At 39.0% G+C, this 27,621-nt stretch overlaps 1 protein-coding gene across 2 annotated transcripts in view; it reads right to left on the minus strand.

Annotated features, from left to right (window-relative positions):
- SCRN1 (secernin 1) overlaps window positions 1-27,621 on the minus strand; it is a 40,166-nt gene that overhangs the window by 6,310 nt on the left and 6,235 nt on the right. For both annotated transcript variants that reach the window (XM_027880062.1, XM_027880063.1), the window contains exons 2-6: window positions 21,919-22,078; window positions 11,231-11,412; window positions 5,163-5,365; window positions 2,087-2,281; window positions 304-469 (exon numbers count right to left, since the gene is read on the minus strand). In XM_027880062.1, the coding sequence (XP_027735863.1) occupies window positions 304-469; window positions 2,087-2,281; window positions 5,163-5,365; window positions 11,231-11,412; window positions 21,919-22,077 (905 nt within the window). In that variant the 5' untranslated portion in view covers window position 22,078. The remainder of the gene's footprint in view (window positions 1-303; window positions 470-2,086; window positions 2,282-5,162; window positions 5,366-11,230; window positions 11,413-21,918; window positions 22,079-27,621) is intronic.

The raw sequence follows: 27,621 nt of genomic DNA on the forward strand, positions 1-27,621 counted from the left end.
AAGCAAATACACTGGAATAGTTTGTAATTCCTGGGTCCTCCCTAAACTGCGTTTACCTTAGAAGTTCTGAATTCAGGCAAAGTTCTAGATCCAGTCTTTCAACCCAGTGGTGTCCATTTAGAATTGCAGCAAGATGCAGTTCAGCAACGCAGGACTGTCAGACTGCACACCAATAACTACTGACTGCATTTCTGGTTAGAAGGTGCTCTTGAAACATGTTCCAATTTAGGTTGCAGGGTTTGTTTATTATCTTTCAACCCATCATCTGCTCTGCACCCCAGGGACCCAAACGCTGTGGCTTACCTTGAAGGGTCTGGCGTGCCAGTGAAGTAATGAATACAGGGAAAACTAGGGTCCTGAGGCAGAACAGACACTATGCTAGCTGTAGTAAGGAAAGATTCAGAGTCCACACAGACACCACTATCCTTGTCACGCAGGACATCAATCATAGCTTGTGCAGAAACGTCACCTATATGAGGGGGGATAAAAATTCCTGAGTGTTCAACAGCTTGGACCCCAGGTAAGGATTTTAGCCTGAATGGGCTTTGGCCTGCGATAGCCACTGATGCTTGGCATGGGCACGTCACAAATCCCAGTTAATAGCTTCTACTTAAACAGTATACATGCAGAATGAACTTGCCTACTTAGCAAAAGAGAACAGTAGGAAGAGAGCATTAGATATTACAGTTGCTAGGTAGAGAGAAATGTCATTAAAAAGGTATTTTTTCAGGAAGCAGGCCATCATGTCCAAAATACTACTTTAGCAGTCACTATGAACAGACTACTTAAATAAAACTCCCATTTTCCTCTACCCAAGCCCGGGCAGAATGGGAGCACCCTGATCTCCCACTTCTCATCTATTTCCATTAGTTCTCAGTCAAAATTTTGAAACATCATCCTGCATTCACAAAATGTTACAGCAGCAGACCTAGACAACTGAGATTTTTCTCCAAACCACTGTCTACAAGAATCTCCTGTTCTCATTCTATTTCCCGCCCATGTCTTATCACAGCTTTCCCCCCATGGCAACGCCACATTTTCCCACATTATCCCTTTGGCAGGTAGAGCTTCCTCCCCCATAACTCCTCAAACCCTGCACTGACGCAGATGCGCAGGTGCCTCAATACTCCAGAAGACATGGAATGAATCAGCAGTCTGCAAGATCTGCAGCCATAGCCATCTGTCTGTAGGAGCCCTAAGGGTTTTTAATGCTATAATCCAGGTTTAGTAATATCTTTTACCTATAGTCCTTCAGAGTTACTGTGTCTGCCTCAGACACAAAACATGCTACCTGTAATTCTACAGCCTTAGTAGGAATTCTGCATTACAATAAATATCTCACATCTGCACTCTTCTTGATGTTTGTCAACATGCAAAGATGCCAACCATCTAGTAAATTCACATCTGCAGAAAAGGGTTTTTTAGAAAATGATAATTTTTGCTATTTTTCACACATGAAAGAGCAGATATATGTCAGCCATGCACTGCGGCAGGTCGGTTATTTAAGAGGTATTTTGGCTAGCTGCAGTGAACTGAGGTCAGTAATAAATTCGGGTCTGGAAATAAACCCTTCCTTTGACTGCAGGGAATTGGCACATTGTCACTTCTAGTAACTTTGTTCAGCTCAAGAATGAAAAAGGGACTTCAGTTTCCAACTGACTAGCATTGCTCTTCCTTAAACTGTGATGTTCATCCTTTCCCAAAAGCCTAAGCTAATCTCCCAAAATGTAGATTCCACTGGGCTCAGTCTTTCATATGCAAAGCCATTTTTTAAATACTGTAATTTTAGTATTAGGTGAGCCACTATAATTAGAGCAAAGCACAGCACATCATGCACACCAGAACAACAGTGAAGAAAGTTATTTTATAATTGCAATGCTGTTTTGAAACCTTGAGGGGGACATTAAGGGCTTCATCCTAAATTGTGGCAAGTTTAAAGACAGCCTTTAGCTCTGAATTTCTCTTCTGCGTGGTTTACATGTAGAGATATTCTCAGTCACATGCAGTTCTGGACAGAATTCCTGAAAAAAAGGCAATAGTGACTAAAAATCCCACTGCCCATACAGAAAGATGGTTCAACACTTACCACCTTGCTTTTCTAGGCTCTCCTTGCCAGAACAACAGGCTATATGGTCATCAGCAAGAGAGAACACTTCAGAAAAATTGAAGTCTGAGTCTCCGTTCCACCAGCCTTGACTTTTCACATAATTCCTTAGTTCAGGATGCTCAGCATCAATTTTTGTAGTTAATGAAAGCTGATTGCAAATGCATTTCACCCCCTCTGCAGAAAGGCCACATGTAAAAAAGGAGCATTAATGCAGTTTTTCTGTAAGAAGCTGGAAGGAAAATGTCATTTCAATTAGGAAACAAATTAAACCATTGGTTAGGATGTATGCTTGGCATGACTGTGTAACTACACAACTACATATACACAGAATTACCTGTCACTGCAGGTTGCAGAGCTCAGTTCTCTGAGCCCTACTGAGACACTGACACCGCCTTGTGATTAATAGCAGGATTTAGTCAGAATGCCAGTTTCACAATCCATACCACACATGTTCTGACCATGAAGTAATAACGATATCCAAATGCCAAAGGCACCTGCCTAACCTTTTTTCCAAGGGTGTATTCCACAGCCACGACAGGGCTTGAGGTCTGACTTGATTTCAAAATATATTTCAGCAGAGCTGCATGTAATGAACCTGCCTTACTCTTCAAAACTGGGAATTTGGAAAATGTTTATCAACTGCTTTCCCAGTAGAAAAACAGTTTTATTGTAAATTAATTTTTTTTATATTGCATTTTAAAATAGCATGAAGTAAAAAGTAGCCTTCAAAGAATATTAAAGGGTTTTTTAACTTCCTTTTCTCAAAAACACTGCAGTGCTTATATCTATACATCCACAGCATGACTAACAGTGGTTGCTGCAGAAATTCCTCAGAGAGAATAAAGAAAATGCATTGGAAGCCAGAGAAAGAGCTGATAAAGTAAATCTGTAAACTGAAGTAAAAAACAGATTCTGGAATTTGGCACAAAACCTTTCTTAAACAGAAACAAAACCAGTAGTTGTGAAAGTTTTTAATACAGTCTTCCATAAAAGTAAACCTACTTTTGTAATGCCTCACGCATGCAATTTAAATAATGGGTAATAACTTAAGGAAGTTATGTCTTATGACTGCAAAAAAGTCCCTGTCATACAGTTCTGACTTATACTAGGGTCACTGACAGCTTGTTCTGATGCACACTTTCAAACAGCATAATTTTCAGGGAGTTTTCTTGTCTTGACTGATAATATTTGTGATTATATCCAGCTAGGCAAGCCACCCTTTAAGAGCTCTTTAAAATATTTAATAACTCATGTAAAATAGTACTTCATGGGTTTGATCCCCTCAAAAAAAGAAACTTTATCAAATCAAATAAATTTTTTCACTCAGACTAAAGAACAGTAATAGAAAGGATTTTGAAGTGTTTATCCTTAAATTACTGTCAAAGAGTTGCTTGATAAACACTTACTATAAGCTTTGCAGTACTGCAGCAGTAACATTAGGAACAGAACAGCTCTGAGGACAATCAGGGGAAAAAAGTGCCTTCACACTGGGGAATGACACATTTTCCCCATTTTAACAGCATTTGTGCATTCATTTGAAAGCTTAAGAGGCACATTTATGGTTGCAAAAAAGAACCCCCTGAACAAAGCATGAAATATAGAGTTCTTACATAGCCAGCAGCTTTTCCTCCTGGCAACCTCGCCAGGCTGCAGGAGATGGAAACTACTTATCTGTGGCTCACAGGGACCTCCTGAAGAGAAATGTGCTCATAAAAATCAGAACAGGGGCTGCAGCATCATTTCAAAAAGCTGCAAGCAGCAGATGAAGGCAACAGTTTATTTGCTGGGAAGAAGGACGTGAAGGTTATGTATTGCTGATGCAGCTAAAACTGCTACATAAAACCCACTGTTCTTCAAATATTGGTCTGGTAGGTCCAGAGAAGAAGGCAGGCTGTCCTATATAATCCCAGGAACCTCAGGAGCCAGCTGTTTTCCAGAACTGGGATTTTATCAGGACAGCATTATCAGTCCTCTCTCCTCTATGTTTGGTATCTTTTCATGCTAGAAGACTTCTTCCATCTTGTAGGTATCCTAAAAATGCAAGCTTTGCTTGGGAAAACACTCTCTCCTAAGGTAAGCTGGTTCATATTTGATGACATGAACTGACAACAGGCCATCAAACAACACTGCACAGTCTGCTGTTACTTCTTTGCTCCTCTCCCTGTCTGTTACCTCCTACCTTCCAGTGAAGGGGAAATGAAGAGAGAATTGAATGGATCTGTCACAGCTCAAATCATGAATGAAAAAAGTCCTCTTAAATTATCTTAATTCTTAATTGATTCAAACGTCAGTAAATTTTAAAAAGCTCTACTCTTATGAAAATAAAAATCCCACCAAAATTAAAACCAGTAACTGAGAATAAATTAAATATAGGCCTTAGGCAATCACATTACGTTAAGGCAGCCCATATTTGGTGGAAAAGTTTCAAAGAAGGTCATCCACTAAGCTAGTGAAATCTAGAAGTTAGTTTGGCAGTTCTGGTTTCACACATACAAAAAAAAAAGAAACTATTTACAACTTAAAGAGCAGCAAAGTATTGTTTTGCCCTATCACTTAAGAAATGGGGATATGAGGGGACTATATCTGTTGCAGTAAAGGAATCTGTATCAGTGTATTCAATTTACCACCTAACACAAGCCCTTTTCTGAAAATAATCGATGTTTAGCCTTCCCTCATAATATTTTAGATTTGTAAGTAATAATTTGGGCATTAACTCCTCAAAAAGATACTTAACAGGTTTCAAACAGTAAATAAATTTGGGAAAATATATCTAGAAAATAAAAAAAATTTAGCATGCTGATTATTACATAGTTTATGTATAAAGACAACAATCTCCAGCTTCACAGAAAATGCCAAGTTACATCAGCTAATGCAAATCAACATTTAAAAAAAATCAGAGTAGTACAAAAAAAGAAGATTCAAATTGGCAATTTAATCACACACTTGCATTCATTAATGACTTATTTAAAATTAGTGACTTCAAGACCAATCCTTCCGAGACAACTCTTTCCAGCTATTTATAATGAGAGAGGCTTGCTGGGAGTGATAAACTGACCTGTGATTTTTTCTGCTGCCCAGTACTTCCCAGAAGTCTCCAGTATCCAGGCTTCATTTCTGTCCACAATCAAAAATGCACTTTGGAAAGTATGGCATGAACTCCCATCTTCATAATAATTTCCACCTTGTCCATGCTCTTCCAACAGAGCAACTATTACATCCAATGCTTCTTTAGCTGTTGCACCTCTTTCTAGGCCAAGTCTATAAGAAAAAGGTAAAGCAGAGATTCTGAGAGAAATGTAACAGCAAGGTCTTGTTAAGTTATTATTTTTAAACATCAGCACTGATCCAGCCTTACAGCACCAAAGTGTCAAGTATGCCTAGAGTAAGAACTCCTGCTTTAATGAGTTACTACAATATAGGATAAAATATTGAGTTATTTAATTTATTTCTAGTTTGTATTTTCTACAGTGGTTCTTTATTCACAAGTCTATCATAGCTGGCTTTTAGCGTTTCCTAAGCAGTGGTCTTATCTGCCCAGTAAACATGCAATGCTCTATTTATCCCCACCTCAGGCAGAAAAATTTGAAGGACAATTTCCAAAGATCTTTTTAAAGTAACAACTATATCAAGTTTACTTTTCTGTAGAAAAGTAGGAAATTGTAAATTACTATTACCAGTAAATTAATATTACCAGAGACCAAAAAAGGGAAGGAGTATTACAACCCCTTTACAACCTCTCTTTCCCAATGCTCCAGTATTAAATTGGCCGTGGAAACTAGATGTTACCCTTTTATGCATACTGCATACTGTAGACAGAAGTATTTGTGCACAGTCATACTCAGTGTTCCTGCAGAGGCTTCCCCAAAAAAACATTTAAATACCAGATCCACCTTTTGTCTGAAGTAAAAGTAATCGTATGTCTAAAATTTTAAGAGGAAGTTTGAGCAAAGCAAGGGCGTTTTAGGGAAAAGCAAACTAAGGCATGATAATAGGTTTTACAAAGCCATAGGGAATGACTGTATCCTGCCTTGTATAAATGGTATTATATAATCCCTTGAGATAATTTACAGCCCTAACGGAGTCAACAATAAAAGCAGTAACCAGAAAAATGTCCAAATCAGACCTGCAAATGATTCCAATAGTTCCAAAATGCAATTTTTGGTAATGGGGAAATGCAGTATTTCAAAGAACAGCATATCCATGCCTCCACCCTTTGGGAGAGTTACCTAGATCAGCCGAAAATTTCTCTGTTGGTTATGTCACCTTAATACTTTCCTCTGAGTTTTTCTATGGACAAAGTCATATGGACTGATGGATAATTGCAAGAAATTCACCTTTTTAAATGTAAGTACTGTGCTAGCTCTTTCCATTTCCCTGTAAATCTTGAGAGGAAAACACTGCTCTGCTTCTTACCTAAAAACTACAGCACACAAATGAGGTCTCAATGACTTGAATACAGATTTGGTGATCTCAGTACTTTCCAACCTGGTCTCTGCACTGGGTCTGCTTTGTTAAATAGTGGCTACCATTACCCTTGTTTTGGGTTGAATTAATAAAACCAGTGTTTTCATCTCTCTCGGCAGCATCTATTTATCACTTAGCGACAAAGACCCAAGAGTCAATCAGAATTTTAAGGCCTAACTTAGCGTGACAATTTCTGTCGCCTTGTTTCTCTTGTTAGCTGAAACTTGGTTTGTACTGTCAACTCCATTTTTGGTCCCTATGCATTATGTCATTCCTTCATTCTTTTCATCACTGATGCAATTGCTTTTTCAAACCGATACTGATATGCCAATCTTCACACATACCATAGACATAATTTAAAAGCCAGTCCCAAAGCTTGTCTTATTTATTTCCTAAGAACAATCCCAGGAGCTGTCACAGCCACAGTTACATGAATGGACTGAAAACTACCTTGGTGACCATATAGTCACTAGGTTCAGTGACAATCTGCTCCCTCCTCCCCAGTTAATGACCAAAGCCAATGAGTTATAATTAGATCAAAACCTGCCAAGAGACATAACATCACACTTTAACTTTTAATAACGTCTCCATGAAATTTTCTATTTGCGATGATTATAGTCTAGCTTCCTCTGTTGAAACCGCAGCAGAGATTCAGGCTGAAGAAGTCTCGCTTAGATATTTATTTAAAAAAAAAAAAAAATGGCTTCAATGTTACATTTGTTTCTATTTAACAAAGGTCTAGGTTCTGCTTTTGTTTGGTTGCTCCTATCTGTCAGTCACAAGAGATAGCAAAAAACCCAAGAAAACAAAAAAACCCACATCCTACACAACAACCACACAACTCATCTTCACAAAACCGTAAGTCTTGCCAGTTATCTCAGCATCAGTGTCCTGGGCAACTGCAGCATAGCCCTCCCACTAACACATTTCAGAGTGCCTTTCAAGGTGAGCTGGAAGAAAAATTCGAAGTAATTTCACCCCCAGATGAGAGCTTCAATTAGTCATGAATAAAATTTCAGTGACTTAATACAAGCCACTGCCTCAGTACCTACAATATGCTACCACATTGTCAAAACAGCATTATCTTAAGCTTTTCAACTTCACCTATCAATTACATATGCAGGCTTTCCAAATTAAGTAGCTAACATACTTGATGACATTCTACTAAATTCAGTTTTGATGTCTCTAAGGAAAGAAATTGGTAAACAAATTAATACCATTTTAAAGAGCATTCTTGACTCCCTGCCAAGATTGGCATCTCTGTGTGGCTCTGAAAAAGTTATTGCACCTGTGATGAAAAGAACAAATAAATAATACAAACACATAGGGATTAAAATTAAGACAAAAATGCAAAAATAAGGATGTATTTTACAGATTTCTTCATATATACCCTTTGTATGATAATCCTGTCCTGTTCTAACTGTATAAGCATTAGCAAAACAGCACACAAATTCTTCATAAGAATGTACTTCCCTAAGTAAACAGGTGCTTTATAGAGGCAACTGTGCCTTAAAAAAAAACCAAAACTGCATCCACACTAGGAAGAATAACTGAAGAATACCCTCATAAGCTAACCAGTGCAGAAATAATGGTACAGCTTTCAAAGACTAGCTTTTGAATAAATCCCTAGAAAATAAAGGTTCCTTAGGAATTTGTGCTGTAACATGTTTTCTCTCATTTTTAATGTCAGTTGTGACTAGGTTCATGTTCTCCATTTAGATTAACTGGGATGGGGATCAGCCTGCATGAAATGGGACCAATTTCTATTCCCGAAGCCAATCACACACTCTTTATTAATTCCTAAGAATCACTCAAGTGTTCTGACATTCTGTGCTACTCCATCAAGCTACAACTCTATAAATACCATCTTAATCTTTGGATACAGCAGCACACTAGGTAACACAGAGTTTTCAGTCACTAAGCCAACAGCCAGTTGGTAAGCAAGCTAAAACCCTTATGAAGCACATCTTTACTGATGTCCATTGTGATCCTTATTGAAAAAAAAAAATCCTTTGTCTATAAGGTTATAAGATTAATTTTCAATTTCCTATTTTAACAACAAAACTTTCTGACTTCAGAATTGTACTACCCTGTACTACCTCTAGCCTGTTTAACACCATGTTCTCTCACAACACCCACCTGCAGCCTTTGCCCATGTTGGCTGGATTTTAAATCCAACTGAAAAGTGGCAATTTCAGATGAGTTCAAAGAGAGAGGAAGTCTCTCCTATGGAAAAAGAATAATCCCTCTAAGAGAAGGTAGAAGCACATTCTTAGGGGAGCCTGAGCATTCAATCAAACTTTGATTCTACTACCTGAATGACATTCCTGGGTTGACAACTCTTATGTGTGCTCTAAAGAACATCTTTCAGAGTATAAAGTTTTTAGATTCTTTTACAAGCAGCCAGTCCTATGCAGACACAGAATGTCAATCTTCATGCTTCAGCTAAGATCTGACACAGATGCACAAGTCCAACATATACACAGGTGTGAGAAAAAACTGTCCAGCAGATATGTGCATTTCTTAACTAAGCTTCAAATGCCTGTATGTTTTTATTCCAAGAAACTTGGAGCAATAGAATTAGTCTGTTCTGCAGGTGAGTAAAAGGAGGCAGACTTGGTGTCAGTTGCTTCACTGTAGCCTATTTGAGATGATTTTGTACTTGATGGTTCTCTATTTGATGAGGTGACATGAAATAGATAAGTTTAATGCAACTGGCCAAGTCTTCATGGTAAGAAAAAGAATCACTTTAGCTGAAAGAAGTAGCAGATGGGAGCCTGCAAAACATCTCTAGTTCTCCTTGCCTGAAGCGCACTCTCTCTGCATTTGAGTTACAGAGAATTTTTCTGCAGATAAGAAGAAAGAGAGGAAGGGTAATATCTACAGGAGTGTAATATCTACAGATGATGATTACTTATTTTTTATGACCAGTGCCTCCTTATTTTGATATCTCCTGATTTGCTAGTGTGGGTAAATCTAGAAAAGGATAACAAATATTTGAATGTTAAGCACTAATCTGAGACTGAAATAACTGACCAAAATAAGCAGAACTCTACATTTAAACCAATGGTTTGTTAAAAGTTTCAAAAGGATGGTAGTAGAAGAGAAAAAAATAAAGGTGGAGCTTGGAAAGTCACCCTTTCCTTGACAAAAGCTTGTCCTATATCTTCTTAAAAAAGCCCTCAAGCCTATTCAGTCTCCCTTGATGCAATAAAATTCACTAATTTGCCCAGGTACAGCTTCTCCACAGATTCCTCCAGTAATACAGACCTTAGAGAAAATATCAAAGAGAAACATAATAAATTCCCTCATTACTTTCTCATTGGTCAGATTCTATAAATCTCTGATAATAATACTTTCCATTTCCACTGCATTCTCTACAACTGGCTCATATTCCTCTTGATTTATGGTGGCTGGAACCACATATTGTATCTCTGCAGAGACATCATTAGAGAACATTTACAGTTGAAGTTTCAGGCAGCTATATACTTAACAGCAATTTTTTCTAACTCATGATTCCCAGCTTGCTTATGAGAATAACTTCTAAGGTTTTAATGTCCTCTTAAAAGTCAAGATATCTATTTCTTGTCCTTTATCAATAAAAACTGTTAACACGTTGCAGGGATAAAGTAGAATGGTATGACAAGGTTTTTCTTGACTAACAGTTATTACTGTGCATTTATCAACTCCTTGATATTCAAATGAGTTTTTCCCTCTTCAGAAACTAAGGTTAAGCTGGCCTATAACAACTCTTTTTAACTATGTTAAGCATAGCCACAGCATTTAACTTTTTCCAGTCATCCAGAACCTCTCCCATTTTTCACTAGTTGTCAAGAAAAATGAGAAGTCACCTGAAACTGGTTCAGCCTGCTCCTTAAGTACCCTAGGGCAAATTCCAGCAGGACCACTGGGTCTAACATTGATTCACTTAAATATGCAGCTGTTGTCCTGTTCCGTCTTTAACTAAATTGAGTCCATTTGTTTCCTTTCTCTTTGTAATAAGTTCGCACCATACTCTCTCTTCTTTCATTTTCAGCTTTCCTCCCCCACCCAAGCCTCCTTTAAATTCTCTTCACTACAAGATCAGCATGCAGGCTGAGACTTACAGTGCAGAACAAGCCTTTTGGGCAGATAGCTTTCAATGAACAGACTCATAGGAGTTTGTTTGCCAGCATTTAAATAAGGCCAATGGTTTGCATCGGAATGCATGGGCTGAAGTAAGGCATAGTAGTTTGTTTATGCCTACAGTTGGCTATAAGCCCAGAATAAGCTTTTTAGGTCAGAGTAGGCTGTTGTAATGTGGGGGAAAATGAAGGGCACACCAGCAATCTGATATTACAAATTGGTTAGCAGTTCCTTACTAACAATGTAATCAAACCTCTTATCCTGTCAGAATAGCCACTACTAGACTGTAGGGTAGGTAGACAAGGTAGAGTGAGTGAACCCACAATAGACTGGTACATCCTTGGTGGCTAAATTCAGATTGCAGGTGTTTTAAGTGTTAATTCAGCTGTGTCTGGAGCTCTGCCTAGACAGGTCTCATCCTCATACTCTTTCAAAATCTCCTCATGCCAACACCACAAAGTTGTTACCTGGTACCATCACCATTTAGACCATTGGTGTTTTGAAAGGCTGGTCACACCCTGACAAGCCACTCACCTGACAAGATCCATGCCAAGCAAGGCTTCGGATTCAGAAGCTGGTTCTCTGGTCACAACGGCTTCATTAGCTACACAGACTCCGTGCTCGTTAGCTCCCATTTCTGCCCCCCAAAGCCAGGAGGGTCTGCTCAGCACAACAGCGTGAGTCTTCGGCACCTGCTCAATCTCAATATATGTGCACTGCAGGGACAACAGGAAGAGAAGAGGTCAAACAACTGCAAGTGCTTTACCCAGTGTTGTGACTGAAATAACACAAGACTTCAGTGTACAGACAGGACACGTGTTATTTAAAAAGTTCATGTTTTGTGAATGAACAAGGAACTTTTTTTAACATTTAAGTGTCATGTTTGAGCCTTTACATCCTTGTATTGCATAAGTCTGGAAAAATACATCTGTCTCGATGCTGGCAGGCTTCAAAGAATCAAGCAGAACCCAAGTGCTAAAATCATTGGAAGGCAGTAGGAGACTGTACTGCTACATTAATGAAACACAGATCATGTTTGTACATAGTAACAACATCTACCGTTCTACCATTTCACCTGAGCACAATCTCCGGCATTTAATGAAGTACACAGTGTAACAATGGCAGCTGGACAAAATACATTAGAGGGCTTTCCCCTCTGCCTTGCTGCCTGCCCCACAGTTCCCCCCAAGACAGAGACAACTGCAGAAAGAGAGGGGAGGAAAACAAGTCTTGAAAAGATTCAGTGGCACGCTTTGACAAACAGTCATAGAAATAAAACACAGGCACTGCTGTTGCTTAAGCTCATGTTTGTGCTATTTTAAATGGTCCACTGTAATTGTAGCAAGCGTGGGTAGAGCCCTTCTCAAATCTTCATTTGCGAAGCCTAGCCACGATGACTCTGACAAGTCAAAACTACAAAGGAAGGCTGCAGAGAAGTCAATGAAACTGCAAGGAAGAAATTATATGTTATCTTTCAAATAAGTTTACTTTTCCCTTGCCCTAGGACTTCAAATCAAGCACCGTTTAACAGATTGCACGGATTACAGCTTGAGCCATCATTATATCATTGGCTTTTGCAAACCAAAGGAATGGGCTTTACATTTTTCTACTGAGTTCACATCAAGCTTTCCAAAGATCAAACTCCACAGAATTTTCTTTTGAGGAAAGTGAAGTTGTCTGAGGCCTTTATGAGACAGCTCTTAGTGTCCAGCATTCCTGTTGTAACATCTTCCTTGCAGGAAGTAATCTGCAACATTTTTCGAGAAGAATATCTGATCAGAAAATCAAAGTAAGCAGGATCATCAGAATGGGCTTGTGGACTAAAGGTTGTTAGCCTTGTTTGTCTTGCTGGGTCTATATTAATACCTAAAGCCAAAGAAATCAGTTCAAAATTATTAGCAGTGAGAAGCTATGGGTTTTTTCCTAGCCCATCTTTCCCCCTTTAAGGATTACAGAGCATGAGCATCTTCATCCTCCAGTTTGAGCAATGATTTTTACAGTAACAGTTAGTCTAGTGTGCAATTAAAATGCATAACAGACCATCTTTGATCAGAAATGGCATTTTCAGAGTCCTTCACTCTGACTGTGCAAGAGAGACACAAGAAATGAGCTTGCCACCTTCATTAGGAAATGCACACAAAGAGTCAAACTGTCACCTTGCTACAAAACCAGGCAAATTATATGTGAAATAAGAGGATAACTTCTCATAGAGGATATACATGATGAATTAAAAAAAAAAAAAAAAAAAAAAAGGAGCAGGAAGCTCCTCTTTCATTTTAAGGAATAAAAAGAGTATAGGGACATGTTTCCCTTCTCTGCTGTGGGTTTAATTTTAATTTATGGCTTAGGCAATAAGATCCTGTCAGGAACTTAGAGAAAATCCTTAATACAGGGGCCAGGAGCTAAAACTTGACTAATGAAAACACTTTATACAGCTCACCCTTTTCTTTGTTGTGTAACCAAGACATGCCAAAACAGATATTGTTACCAAAACTCCCCCTTCTCCATTTGAGCTGTCAGCAAGCAAATCTCATTTTTGACATTCTGTTCAGTTTTATTTCAGTGCTTCAGGTCAGTGCTGTTTGGATAAGCACTTAATACATGTGGGTGAACAGAGAATAACTGTATTTTCTGGATGTGCAAAGGACGAGCTGCAGCAGCCAGAAGATTTTATATGCGAAAACATGTGAGAAAAGATTACATGTGAAAACATGACCAGAGCAGCTGTCAGGTGACACCTGTCACCTGACAGGTCTGCAGCCAAGACAGACACCAATCCCTGTACAGTGCAAGCCTTGGCCCTTCACAGCTCATGGGTGGTCAGGTAGATGGAGCCATCCTGCAGAGCCTTCCTGCAGAGCCATCCAGGACATCAACCTTCTCAACTCCACAGCAGATATCAAACGCTGGGACAGCATGGAGGAGACTTCAGTACTCCATAAACCCACACTTGCAGAGCATTCTCTGCCTGAATAGCCCCATTATACAAGCTTGCTTACACCAACTCTTTGATTTTCTAGAAGAAAAAATTATGATAGCACTCTGAAAAGTGATAGTTAGGCTAAAAAAATGCTGAATGATTTCCTCTGCAAAACATATTCTGGCTATCCTTGCTACCCAACACTTATTACTTGGCACCTCATTCAAAGTAGCATTTCCAAAGCTGCTATTCATTGCAAAGATTTCATTGTCAGTGGTGGCAGTTGAGAAAAAGGAAAGAAGAAATTGTTTGTTTCTGCTTGATGAATCTAGAGAATCACAAAAAAAAATGTGGTTTTGCTTTGTAACTATGTAATCAGAGCTCAGGAAACATCCAGAGGAACCTCTACACACCTCAGAATAAAGCTGTCACCTTCTATATTGCTTCTTTACATCCCTTAACCCAAAAAGAAGGAAGCACGTACCATATTTTCACACTATATTCAGTTTCCACACAATAAGTCAGGTACATAGACAGTGTTCAAGCCTTATTTATATAAATTGTCTCAGAAGACCTAAATAACAGAAAAAATGCATTCCAACCTGCCAGCAGCTGACAAGTCTTGGGAAACTACTGATTCTTATTTGTTTGTCATGGTTATTGACATCGCTGAATAAGCCTTGATGAAATTTCACCTTCCCATAAGAATTATTTTCTCCACTAAGTATAAAAATAGGATTGATGTATAAAGGCAGGCATTTGATTCATACTTGTTAATAATAGTATGAATTTCTCAAAAAAACAGGGTCCAGATTACAAACAGGGTCCAGAAAAAAATATTATTAATTTTAAACATAAACATCTCACTTCATAATTTCACCATCCTCCCCTTTAAAAAACATCAGAAAACTCTCTTCCAGGATCCAAGAGGAACTGGGTTATCCATTTATAGCCAAGACACATCAGTCATAAAAGTGGTGAACTAGAGCCAGTGCTGAACTGGGTTTGCAGCACAGCAAACCACTGCCACTTGTTCCATAGAAATCAGAACATATCCTTATAACAGCTCAAGGAAATAGAGGAGAAAGACAACACTAACCACCAAAAAAATGTCACTGACCACGAGATCTCTAGAAACAGGAGCCCAGATGATGACAGGATTTCAAAAGCACAAACTCCAACCTCCCTGTCCTCTATCCTGCACCCCACAGATCTGGCAAATCCCTCTATAGAACGAGCAAAAGCAGCCTGTTCCACTGAGATCTGTGCCAAAGTAGGCAATGACAAATGAAACAGACATAAGGTACTGCTGTGATTCTGTTGCCACTAACCCTGTCTTTAAAATTCCTGAAGTGTCCAGCCTCAGCGTTTCCTAACACTAACATTTTTCTTTGAGTCTGAACTCTAAAAACAGAAGAATACTGACAAATTTGGTGGCAATGGCTGTGAGTGAATGGTGTCAGGCTCCATTGATTTTCTAGAACTCCAGTCCTGAAAGCAGCGTAACTGGCGTCATGCCCTGTGACAGTAAATTCCCATCAGGAAATATAAAAGTAAAGAATAGAGACTTCACATACAAGAGATGCAGCCAACAACTTTAAAGAGAACTGAGCAGGCTGGAAACTAATGATATTTATTTCACTTACAGTATCAAGAAGAGAATCTTATCAAGGCAGTTCCAAGAATAGGGCAAGGCACAAATGTCCCAGCCTTGTCTGGCCATGCAGATAGGTTGGAGGTATTCCAAAAAGAGACACCACAGTCATAAGCACAAGAGATTTCTTCTTTCATTAATGAAAAGAAGCTATTGTGCAGTTTCTACTGTACTCAGGCTGCAGAAGCCCAATTCCTAGCACTGTCAGTCAGGTCATTATGAAATATCAATGAAATCCCATAGGCTTCAGCCCTGGATAACAAAGGCAATAGTCAGGGAATGCTTTAGAAAGAAATGATCTTTGAAGAAGGGCCTTAAGACTTCAGATTACAGAAGAGATCCCACCTCACCCCCTCCCCGGCCATCGGATCCAGGCTCTAACTTGGCATTAACTCTTTGCTTAACTACTTCTAGAACTGCTGTACCATAGCACATACCTGAAAATAGGCAAAACATCTGCATCATTGTAGCAACTTAATAAATTGCATCATGGTTGCTTTTAACCCCTTCCAAAAGAGGGATGGAAAAAATGTGATGAGGCAGTCTCACAGCCTGCTGCCTCCCTGGCCATCAAGACACTGAGACTGACAGCCTGGCTGGAAACATCTAGAGAGGTGATTCCACAGGTAACACGGGCTACCTGGGCTCTCCCATCACAGTGAAGTGGAAATCTGGAAAGCTAGAACATGGTTGTTCATAAAATCACCTCAGACCATCTTGTGTGGATGTGTAAATTCTGGAAATTGCTGCTTATTTACAGGAGTAAATGTAGTTAGAGCTCAAAGGGCCATAATAACTGTTGTCTGGAAAGGGAAATATGCAAGCACTAGAACACAGCACAAAAGACGTGGTTAGCCAACGCTGTTACCACTGCTTGCTGAGGCTCAAAGCAGAACTAAGTGTAAAGTCATCCAGATGTCTTCCACTCTACAACACCCATTAAACATGGCCATGACATCTTCTGCTAGCAGTGAAACTTGTGCCACTGTGGAGGGGACAGCCATGCACCAGGATAAATCCAGCCAGGGTACATCTCAGCTCTAGTTCTAGCGCTCATGTAAGTCAAACCAGAATGACGAATATAAGTCTCTCCAGCATCAGGATGAATCCTCAGGTACTCATCTTTCTGAAACACACGCTAGTATTTTTATCCTCTTGTTGTAGCCAGATATAAACAGTATTAACTAACTGTCCAAATACAGAAAAAAGCCAATTTCTGCCACAGTGTTTCTTTCTTCTTCATATTAAGAAGAATTTTTCCCTAATACACTTTACATATGCTTTGTACTTGCATATTGTTTCTAGATGCTTGTATTCACTGTAACCAATAACTGTAAAATTTGCATCTGTGCGCCTCTGATCTATAGCCGTGTGTAGGGTGGACAGATTTTATTCTAGAAAACAAAAAATAATTAGAGAAGCTGGAAAAAGCCAAACAGTTCCCCTGTCAAAAAGCAGAACTATCTGCACCCTCTGACCTACTCTATCAAGCTATGAAGGAGCCTCAGGCATGCAAGACACAGTATGGAGACGTGCTTGGCAAAATAAAATATAAAAATCTCTTAAAAAAATCAAATACCACTAAGTGCAGCAGGGCACCCAAGGCTGAGAACAGTCTCTGGAGACACTGTATGTCAGAGTTGATTTAGAAGTCAAGAATTTACCTCTTGTTCTTTAAGATACAAATCTCCTGAGTGATAAGCAAAAGTAAAACTGAAATAGGGATGAAGCTTCTTAATTTAATGTTTTAAACCAGTAAGAAACAAATTTCAAATAAGCCACAAAAAGCCTATCACAGAGGTATCCTTGGAACTCTCAGATATTCTAGGCATTTGAACTACCTGCTCACACATCTGTTTTGACACAAGTAAATGGTTTGGGTCAAGATGGGAGAGTTGGTGGTTTTTTGCCCCACACAATTCTAGCACTCTCACTCCTTCTCCTGTCTGCTACAATTAAAAGAAAAAAAAAGAAAAAAAAAAAGAGATTAAGAACAAAAAAAACATAGTTCAAGCTAACCAGTTTTGCTCTGGTAGCAGAAGAGAGCAAATAGGTAGCACTCCTACAGTAAAAACACGCTTTGAGAGGGCAGGAACATCCAAGAGATTATTACTTCTACCTCTGAAATGCGGCCAGCTTGTGCTTGTGTTACAAAGCAAAGTCAAACACATTAGTTTAAAGGCCAGTGGCCTGCAATGGAGCAGAAGAGAGAAAAAGCTCACATTAGCCAAGCAATAGATTGCTGAAGGCAGCAACCAGTTTCTTTTATTAGTTGCTGTCTGCTGGCACAGTGCATCTCCTCTATCTTGGTACAAAGTCTAAGAGTTAGTTTAAACCAGGTAGCTTGAGGTAAGCCATCTGTCTGCACGTGAGCTAGGCTGCCTACCAGCCAGTTATTAGGTCTCAGCTATGAGGCAAGAAATGCAGCTTCCTAAACTACCTCTGAAATGTAAGCCTTCAGAACACAACCCTTTTTTAAAATCTAAATACAGCAAATGAAAAGTTTCATCATAGGCACAAACACCGCTGTGCTTCCTCAAGGTTTCCTGGAAGTCAGCACTTGCCCATGGAAGTATCACCGGGGTGGAGGTGCCCCAGTTCCAATTCAAACGTGCAGCAACATGACTGTAAAAAACATTAGCACTGCCAGTCTAACCCAGAGGCTTCCCAAAGAGCAAATTTTCAGTAAATTCAGCTGCTGTTTGGCATCTGTGACCAGATTCTGAACACCTTACCCCATGGTATAATGCAGATAACCCAATTAGCTGGCACAAAGTATACCAGAACTAGACTGCAGCACTGGCATGATGCCTGGTGATTATGTCACAAGCACCAGAATTAAGATACCTCCAGGTAATACAAAGCCAACTTTAATACAGTCAAAGGCTGCTTTCCAAGCTTTATACCTATCTTACAACACTAGAGATGCCCCAGTTACCTTCAGATGAGTTGTTACGCCTGCAGTCCTCAGACCAACGCACAGCAAAAAAACCTTACTGCTCCTCTGAAAACTCAGAGCAAGGGGAGCTGGGATGGTATCCATATAAAAGCAAACAAACAAACAAAACCCACAAAAACCACAAACAAACAAACAAAACCAAAGAACAACTAAGTATGCCATGAACTTTTAGAGAACACAAAATTCCTCCCACCCCACAAAGCATTGGCTTAAAGCCCAGAAGACTGTGTAATATCAACATATTAGAAAAATTTTGCACATTCCACAGTTTTACAGACTTTTTGTAGACTACCCTATTTTCCCCCCTTTCACTCCTCCGTAAGAAGCTGCATACTGTTAAAACAAAAGAGATTTTACAGCTCTGTAGTGTAGCAAGAAAGTATGACTACTTTCAAATCATGAATATAAGGTCAAGTTAGAACTAAGACAGGTGAATCTAAAAGAAAAAAATATCCATATGGAAAATTCAACCATGAAAAGGTCATCCAGCCAAGACTTCTTCTAAGAAAGAAAACCTCAGCAAGCAAAAGGTTACTAGAGAACAAGAGAAATCTAGTCAGTAAAGTCTACTCCAAAAATAAGACAGAAGGACTTGCCTCTCAAAACTAATACAACACAAATTCTTACTAATGTATGATAAATTCTTAAAATCAACCCCGGGGGGTAGGGGAAGAAGAAAAGAAAAAAAAAAAAAGAGTTTTAGTAGAGAAATTCAAAAAAGGACCTTATTTGTGTTTAAGGGAACAATATTTCACCTGCACACACAAATTCACTAGACTGATCACTACAGCAAGGAAGAAGGCTGATCATCATCTGCCACTGCAAAATTACAATGCAAGGCAAGAACAAACTTTTGAGAAAGTTGACACACACATGCACAGAACAGACCTTCATGAAAAGCCCCATTGTTCAGGGTCTTGGGAACCTGCTGACGTGGAGGGAAGGAATTATGTTGATGAGTTAGCTGCAGGGTTACTTGTCTGGTAAATTGAGCTGCAGAGATCAAGCTGAAAATAACTTGCAGTATTCACTGAATTCCCCTGCAGCCCTGCCACAAACTAGGTGATAGCTGTACAGCATAGCCTGCCTGGTTCTTTCATGGTAACAATCTCACTGAATTACTGTGCAGTTTTTGGTTACATTGTGCATTATCACATTTGCAAGCGTGAGCAGCACAGAGATAAATAGGATACAGACTTCCTGAGAGAGTCTTATTGAACAACTCATATTGTCAACCACCTCTGAGCCGAAGTGACAGTCACGGACAAGTAATCAAAATTTGATGCACACTGCAAAGAACAGAATATAATGAAAAGTAAGTCCACCATCATTGTCCAGTGAAGGTAAAGACGCAAATGCAAATTTACAATATGGAACGGAGAGAAAAGCTGTTAATTTGGAAAAAAAAATGCTAGGATGGATGAGAGGAAAAATTTAGCAAGAGGCCTAAAGGATTACTGACTTTGAAAAACCACAGCCATGTTTTTCCATTTGCAACACATCATACATTTGGTTTCTCAGACCTGTTTAATTAGTTTTATAAAATCCAAGGGAAGGAAAGCTGCAGCAAAAAAACCTTCCACCCAATGATAACTGAACTGTTGGCAGTTTTCAGGGTTTTAAAGAACAAAGTAATAATCCTGAATATGTCACCTAGAAGCTCTGACGCTCCTCTCCACGCCCCCTAACAGCTGATTACCTCCAACAATTTGCCTCAAAGGTGGATAGTGTTGCATGCCTGCTACTTAAAAAACACAAAGCAGCTGAATTCAAGCTGTTCCTTTAAGCTTTTCCTAATTTTCAGAGGTACCACTCACTACCAATACACAAGGACTGTGCAAAGCTACCAGACAGCCTTTAAACCCAATAAAACAATTAAAATCAGCATTGTGTTTTAACCAGCTTACTCTACTCAAAGTATGCATGAGTAAAAGAAAGAAAAATACATTAACAATACTTAGTGCTGAGTGTGATGAATATGCAGTGATAAGCAACTGCTTGCACTACTCTCAGAGCAATTGATGATGTTTTTATTCTGTATTGGGAGGAAACATTTTGGTAAACATCTGGAGCCTGTATGTTTCTGCACACCACTGTGCTTGCAAAACGTCAGGCTAGCTAATGAAGAATTATGCAGTAGCACAGACTAGCCAAGGCAAAAGTATCCATTAATCACGACTTGAGCCACTACTTTGAAAAATAAATAAATAAATAAAAATTGGCCCACTCCAGTTCCTCTTTTAAAAGTGCATCTACACCACACTGCAACAAACCTTACCTTCATTTAAAAAACCACAATATTTCAGCATTTAAGGAAAATGCTTGCAGATACTGGTTCTACAAACCGTGGTGTGCTAGGAAAAGGAATTACACTCTGCACTTCTAAAAAGTTGGCAAAAAAGTTGAGTTTCTGCCTGAGTTCTCTCTTGGACAGGGGAAGCGGATTTCTTTATACCAAAATTAAGCCATTTAATAATCCATGAGAATCAAGAGAACATTAACTGTTAGAAAGAGGAGCACCATACCCTCTGAAGTTTGAAAGTCATCCCACTTGAAAAACAGAATTAAAACTGCCACTGGCCTTAGGATATCTTCTGGGGAAGTAGCAATTAGATCCATAAAGGACCCATTTGGATGGGACACCAGCCTGGCACAGAACACCTCGTGTCCTCAGCCTTCTGCACAGCCACGGAGACAGGAGGAAGCTGAAAGCAGCAAATGTCACAGTTCCTGCTTTCCCAGTTGCCTGCCAGAGCAAGAACTTGTGGACTCTAGAAGCTCCTGACAGTGCAGATAAGGCTCTGTGTCCTCTGCTAAAATGACTACCCACAAAGATCCTTGTCTTTCCTTCCAGTGCCTCAGTGTCTTCATTCCACCTTCACACTTTTTCCTCTTCCTGTCTTCTTGTTTCATTTGTCACCTTGCTTCACTATTCCACGTCTGCTTATCCCTTCATTTCTCCTGTCACTAAAGCGAGGCTGCAGTAACAGACTGTAATTAAAATTACTTCCAGCAGGGTACCTTTCAACCTGCACCCAGCATCAGCATCCAGCTTCAGGACTCTACATCCAGCCTGGATTCAGAGAGAAGCCACAGCACTGAAAACCAACCACGATGCAGGTGCCTCAGCTGCAGAACATGGCATCAAAGCCAACTGCACACAGAAGAGTTATGTTTGGCTTACAGACCTTATGCTCTTATTTTCTCCTCTCACACTCCCTTATTAGAGTGCAAGTTCTCTGAGGCAGAGATTTCTGGCTACCTGTTTAGCAGTATGTCTGGGGTAGCCAAAATCCCATTAGAACTGTCAAACAACAACCATGAATGAGAACAATTCTTACAGTAAGTGACGAACTTTGAAAATTGGCTTCCAGATCCACTTAGCCGGGATATTTTTCCTTTAAAAGGAAAAAGTAATCAGTAGCCTACACAGGGCAGGAATCTGAGATTTGAACAATTTCTCCTGTCTGCTGGAGAAAGTACAGAGCACAGATTTTTCCCCAGTTAAACAAAAAAGTTACATTTTGAGTTTCATTTTCAGGACTTTTAAAAAATCTTGTCTCTTTTCTATTCGAGAGGTTTGAGTGAAGTGAGCAAGGACTCCACAATCTGACAAGAAAACAAGACAGCATTCATTTCTCCCAAAAAAGATAATTTCTCACAGTTTGAACGTAAAAATTCACCCTTACCTCAACTTTGCTTCCTGGCTCATGGTCTGCAGCAGCGAAGTAGACCACCTCCTGTACTTCATCCCTAGGCCGGGCAGAATTCTTTCCAAATACCACCAGCCCATCTTTAGAACATGGGGGGAAGGCTACAAAACAGTAACTTGGAGGAGCTGCAGCCATCCTGAAAAGGAAAGAAAGCATAAACAAACAAAAGTAGTGTTTTCTTGATTCATAACTGTATACATTGGAGAATCACTCAGGCTACTGCTACTAATTGTAACTAAGAAAGAATGCATTCCCCCTGTCTATCAGTTGATTGTCCAACAATAAGGGAAGAACAGGTCAGCTCAGAGGAATCTTATCTGAATTTAATTTAAAAAATATAATAATTTTCATCATTTTTTCACCCAAGTCTTTTGAAGGCATAAAGAATAGGAAAAAAAGGCAAGATAACTGTACCTTAATGCATCTACTTAGTCCCCACAGAAAGAAGATACTCTGCACCAGAGCTGTTCAGGAACATATGACCTAGATGTATTCTGCTGACTCAGACAAGTGCAGAGACACAGAATAATTTTAAATAATTTACTTTCTCTGCTCCCAAGCACTTTAATATTTTAAAAAAGGAGAAAACATGTTTGAGGGATTCCTGAGAGAGGACAGTAGTGTAACTGGAAACAGAACAAAGATATAGCACAATTCAAAAACTGTCTGAAAATTAATCTACTCAGATCAGAGAGACTGAAGCACTAATTGCATTTTATTTTCTCCGTGGTTAGTCTGCATTGCTGCTCTTACTCAAAGCTAATTGATTGCAGTTTATTTGTTTATGCAGGCTAATGTGAAATGTTTATATGCTAATTTTAAGTGTTTGCAATGACAATATATTAATAAAAAATGTGAACTGTTTCAGGACTATGACACTGCTGCAGCTGGTCTTGTGTACATTGGCATATCTGACATTTTTTCCACCATTCAGGGAAACTTCTGGCACATATGCCTACAAAAGGGAATGGTGAGGTGTTTATCACTTGTTAAAATAGAACTCAACACAGATGTCTGAAATGTCTTCATAGTTCTTATCACTGCAATAAAAACTCAGCCCCAAAATGAACAATTTTCTTCCTCCACAATAACCTTAATAAGTAAAAGTACTTGCACACATTTGGACTCCTTAGAAACCCCCCTGCCAGAGCTGCTTTTTTACCATTAACTTGCATATGCTCCAAAAGCATTCAAATTGAGGGTTTGGGTTTTTTTGAAAGCAGTGCCATTTGAGCACATACTTCTCACAGAATAGCAGGCTACTGATATTAAACCAGAGAAAGAATGCCTTTGGGATAAAATCTACAATCCATAAAGCAGTAGTTGTTTGCCTGTAGACTATGAACAGGTCACACAGATGCTCAACCTTGGAAAAAAAGGTCAAGAAGATGTATGTTAACAATGTCCTTTACCAACACAAGGTGAGGTAATGAACTGTCTAGGGAACTCACACCACCTTTCAATTTAGGTAGGATTATACACAAGAATAATCATCCAAGTGAGCTGAAAATGCATTAGGAAACAAACAAATCCCATTTAAAAGCAGAGTTTTGACTGGTAGGACAGGACAAGACACTGTGAGCTGAAATTACTTCACCTGATAAAATACATCTGTCAGAGGACATCGACCTGCAGACATGTGTATTGTACCACCAGGTACATTATTGTTTCAAGAGGTCATGCACACAGACGTGATGGAAAGCCCCAGTTTAGCTGCCACCTGTGAGTCATCAGAGCACTTATGATTAAACTGAAATGCAATACGTAGAGTGTTGCCCAAACTTTGTCGCTAATTAAACCAGTTAGTATTTTGCTATGAATTATTCCAAGTATTTACATTTATTTTGCTGTGTTGGTGATGTCAGTGTAACTGCTTTCCTGCACTCTAAGAGTCAACATCAACCTTCAGGCAAGTAATCATTTAGTGCTCCAAATTTGTCTTCTATTGCATTACCAGACCAGTTAAAACCTTGAATAACTTGCAGATTTACCATAGATCTCACTATTTAAGAGAAATATTTCCTTTATTCTAAACACAAGCTAACAGATTTATTTGAAATATATAAGAGAACTGAAAGACATTAGACACCCAAGAGCCTAGAAAGAAAGGTTAAAATTATGTACAGTACTCATTTTAATAAATGAATACCCAAACATATTGGCAAATAGCCTTAAAAAGATGTGAAGGAATGTTTCAACACTGTTACTGAATGAATATGAAGGTATGCAAGGCAGATATTTACATACCTACAGTCTGAGTAGGTAGGGAAAAGAATTAAAAGCTTGTAGGAATCTAATGCTCTACAGAGTTCTGAAACCCTCCCTGAAATAAAGAGACTCAATTGTATTTGTGAGATTTTACTTTTTTTTTCCCCTAAATATACCAACAGTGACTGAATCAAAAAAAAATTGCCATTTTGGCAGTGCCTTTTAAGTATGAAAGTATGAGTAAGTTCCTCTATAACTAGAGTTCACTTCAACCACAGTTTATTTTGTAAGTATGAGTAAGCTCCTCTATACATAGAGTCCCTTCAACACAGTATGGAAGAGTTAAACACTAAGTTAAATGTTAAAACCTTATACTGAAAATGTGATTGTCATAAGAGGAGTTGGCATTGGGATCTTACATTACATTTCTAAAGAAGGAAGCCATCTAGCAGCCCACTACAGCTAAATCTACGCAGTTTGCTAGGCAGCACTTTTTCCCTAGAACCTCATTTGGTTCATTTTAAATATGATAAAGATGGCCATTTCTCAGATACAACCACAACCTGTATTTGTTCAGAACACTATGGTACTTCACCTTCCTCCATCACGTAACTAAAACAGTCTGTTAACAGCCACCTTATCTAAGCAGGACATTTCTACTTGCTTACTTCATATTCTTTTTTTCCTTTATTCAACTTGAGGTTGTCCTCATTCTCATTTTCACACATTTGCCACCTCTTTGCCCTCTTATAAGGCACCATACTGACTCAATATCAAACAAATATTTTTCATCCACAGAAGGAGCAGTACACTCCTCCTTCACAGTACCTCTGATAAATCAGCCTGACTTACAAATCCACCTACTGTTATAATTCCTACACTTTTTTTCACAGAGTATTTGCTCCTCCAATGAAAGGCATTCCTGAAAACCTTAGGAAACACAGGGAATGATTGCAAATAGATCTCAAAGGACACCTTGTTGTCCATTCGCACAGTTCTTTACCACAGAACATCCTTGATATAGGGCTGATTCTCACAACAAACCATATCTGAAACTTGCATTCTGGTGCAGACAGAGGTAAACATACACCATTTGTCTTGATTGCAAACCATTACACTCAGAGATGGGCCACTTGAAAGTTAAGAGAAACAGGTACCACAGAAACCACTCCAGGCTATATCCAAAATCATTCCGCATATGGAAGCCCTGGAAATAGACATACAATAGCTGTACATTGTGCTATGCCACTACGTAACTGCTGCAGTTTCGGGGACTTAACAGGCTTGATTGGCCTAGAATCACTGCAGGCATAAAGGCTGAAAAGAGAGGTGTGAGCAGCAGCCACAAGGTAATATACTCCGCTTGCTGTCTTTTTATTTGACAAAACATACTACAGCAGGGATGCACTATTTCATGTGGTCATATTTTTCTCCAGAGTCTTCTGTGTTCTGACACTATGAAGAGGTTTTATTTAACAAGCTCCTTTATTAAGATCTTCTCTCATTGTGATAAATCACATTCAGCAACTGACAAGCCAAATTAATTTTATGAACATATCATCACTGCTGTCAATGGTAAAACAGCTGAGTTCATAAGTACTTTGATGCAGAAAGAAATAAGTAACATTCACTAGGCAGTCATAGAATCAAAAATATTGGAAAATACCTCCATGATCAGAGTCCAACCCTTGAGTGAACATCACCACATCAACTAAACTATAGCACTAAGTTCTGTGTGCAGTCATTTCTTGAACACTTCCAGGAATGGTGACTCCACCACCTCCCTGGGCAATCTGTTTCAATGCTTAACCACCCTTTCAGTGAAGAAATTCTTCCTGATATCCAACCTGAACCTCCGCTGGTGCATCTGGAGGCCATTTCCTCTTGTCCTATCACTGGTTGCCCGGAAGAAGAGTCCAACTCCCACCTTGCTACAACCTCCTTTCAGGTAGCTGTAGAGAGTGAGTAACCAGGTCTCCCCTGAGCCTCCTTTTCTCCAGGCTGAACACCCCCAGTTCCCTCAGCTGCTCCTCATATGACCTACTCTCTAGACCCTCCACCAACTTCATTGCCCTTCGCTGGACAAATCTCTGGCTCCAAACATCACAATGTGAAATAACGGGGATGACAATTATCAGGGCTCTATAAATACGTCTGAACAACACTATACTCCTGAAATAGGGTGAACATGGAAGTGTTGTTGCCTAGCACCACATCAGGAAAATTAACCCATACATTCTTGATAAACATAAAATACTAATCTTCGTGTTGAAAATATTAAGACATGAAAAATACTCTCTGGAGTATTTTCCATGTCACAGTATGAGGATCTTAAAAATGCTGACATGTATTAAGAAGGCTCATAATTAGAACAATTTTTACTGTTAGAGTCAAAATTTACCCACATTCAGACTTTTAGAGTGGTCAACAAGGAACAAAATTGTTATTGTTTAAGTCTGTACATACAGTTTGTGACAGTCTAATGAAAGTTTCACTTAGATGTCATCTTTTACTTAAAAAAAAAAAAAAAAGGAACAAACCAATAATGCTGTTATAGCAACACACATGGAGGAGGACAGACTGCAGTACTCCATCCTCCCCACATGAATGTGAGTGTCAGAGGCTGAAGCCGTGCTCTTAGGAGAATAGAGACAGGTATAAATAATTCAGTGTGTTTTAGAGCCTTCCTCCCCAACCCAAGAAAACTGAAATAGCTATGTATCCACAACAAAGCACTCTGAGCTTAGCGTGACAGAGTCCAAACTAAAGAAAGGAAGATTTTCTTTTAACTTACTCTAGGCTTCCTATGGTTTGGGTTTTTTTCCAGAATAACACTGTGTACTTCTTCTCTGAAAGCTGTAATTTGGTACTGAAATAATCTTTTATAAAGCTCAAGAATCTGACTGCTACAGTAAAATTACTTCTCAGATAAATAACTTCATCCTCCCATATCAAATAGTTATCAACTCTTTCCAAGCCAATTAATTTTCCTTGTTTGTCGAAATACCCTGAAGACACTAAGCATAAAGTAATTATTAGTTTTACAAAGTTACAAATTATATGAAAACTGGCTTGCTGACAGTAGCTTTCACAGTTGCTGTCTTATCTACTTAAGAAAAAAATTACCAAAAGTAAAGATTCAGTATTATGAACTATTACAATCTTGAAGCTCTTCTAACAACTTATTGTTCAAACAATTCCAAAACTTATTTCTATAACAGAAAAACTGCTTCTGCTCTTTTCTCTCTTTTCTTTCAACTGAAAAACAAAACAATAGGTCTATAATAGAAGTGCAGCACTCACTAGGAAGCAGTGGTCGAGAAAAAGGATTAGTGTGAGACAAAAGGGCCAAAGTAGGGGTCTGTCTTGAAATTTCACTCATGTTTATTGAACTGAACCAGTATTTGCTCTTCACGTTTCTTTTAATTGCTGCTCACTTAATGCCCTGCAACTTTTTCTCAAGAAAAGCTA

Source organism: Empidonax traillii, unplaced genomic scaffold, assembly GCF_003031625.1.
Source record: "Empidonax traillii isolate 1590-97213 ecotype Southwest subspecies unplaced genomic scaffold, ASM303162v1 scaffold64:size1360303, whole genome shotgun sequence".
In the NCBI taxonomy this organism is placed as follows: Eukaryota; Metazoa; Chordata; class Aves; order Passeriformes; family Tyrannidae; genus Empidonax; species Empidonax traillii.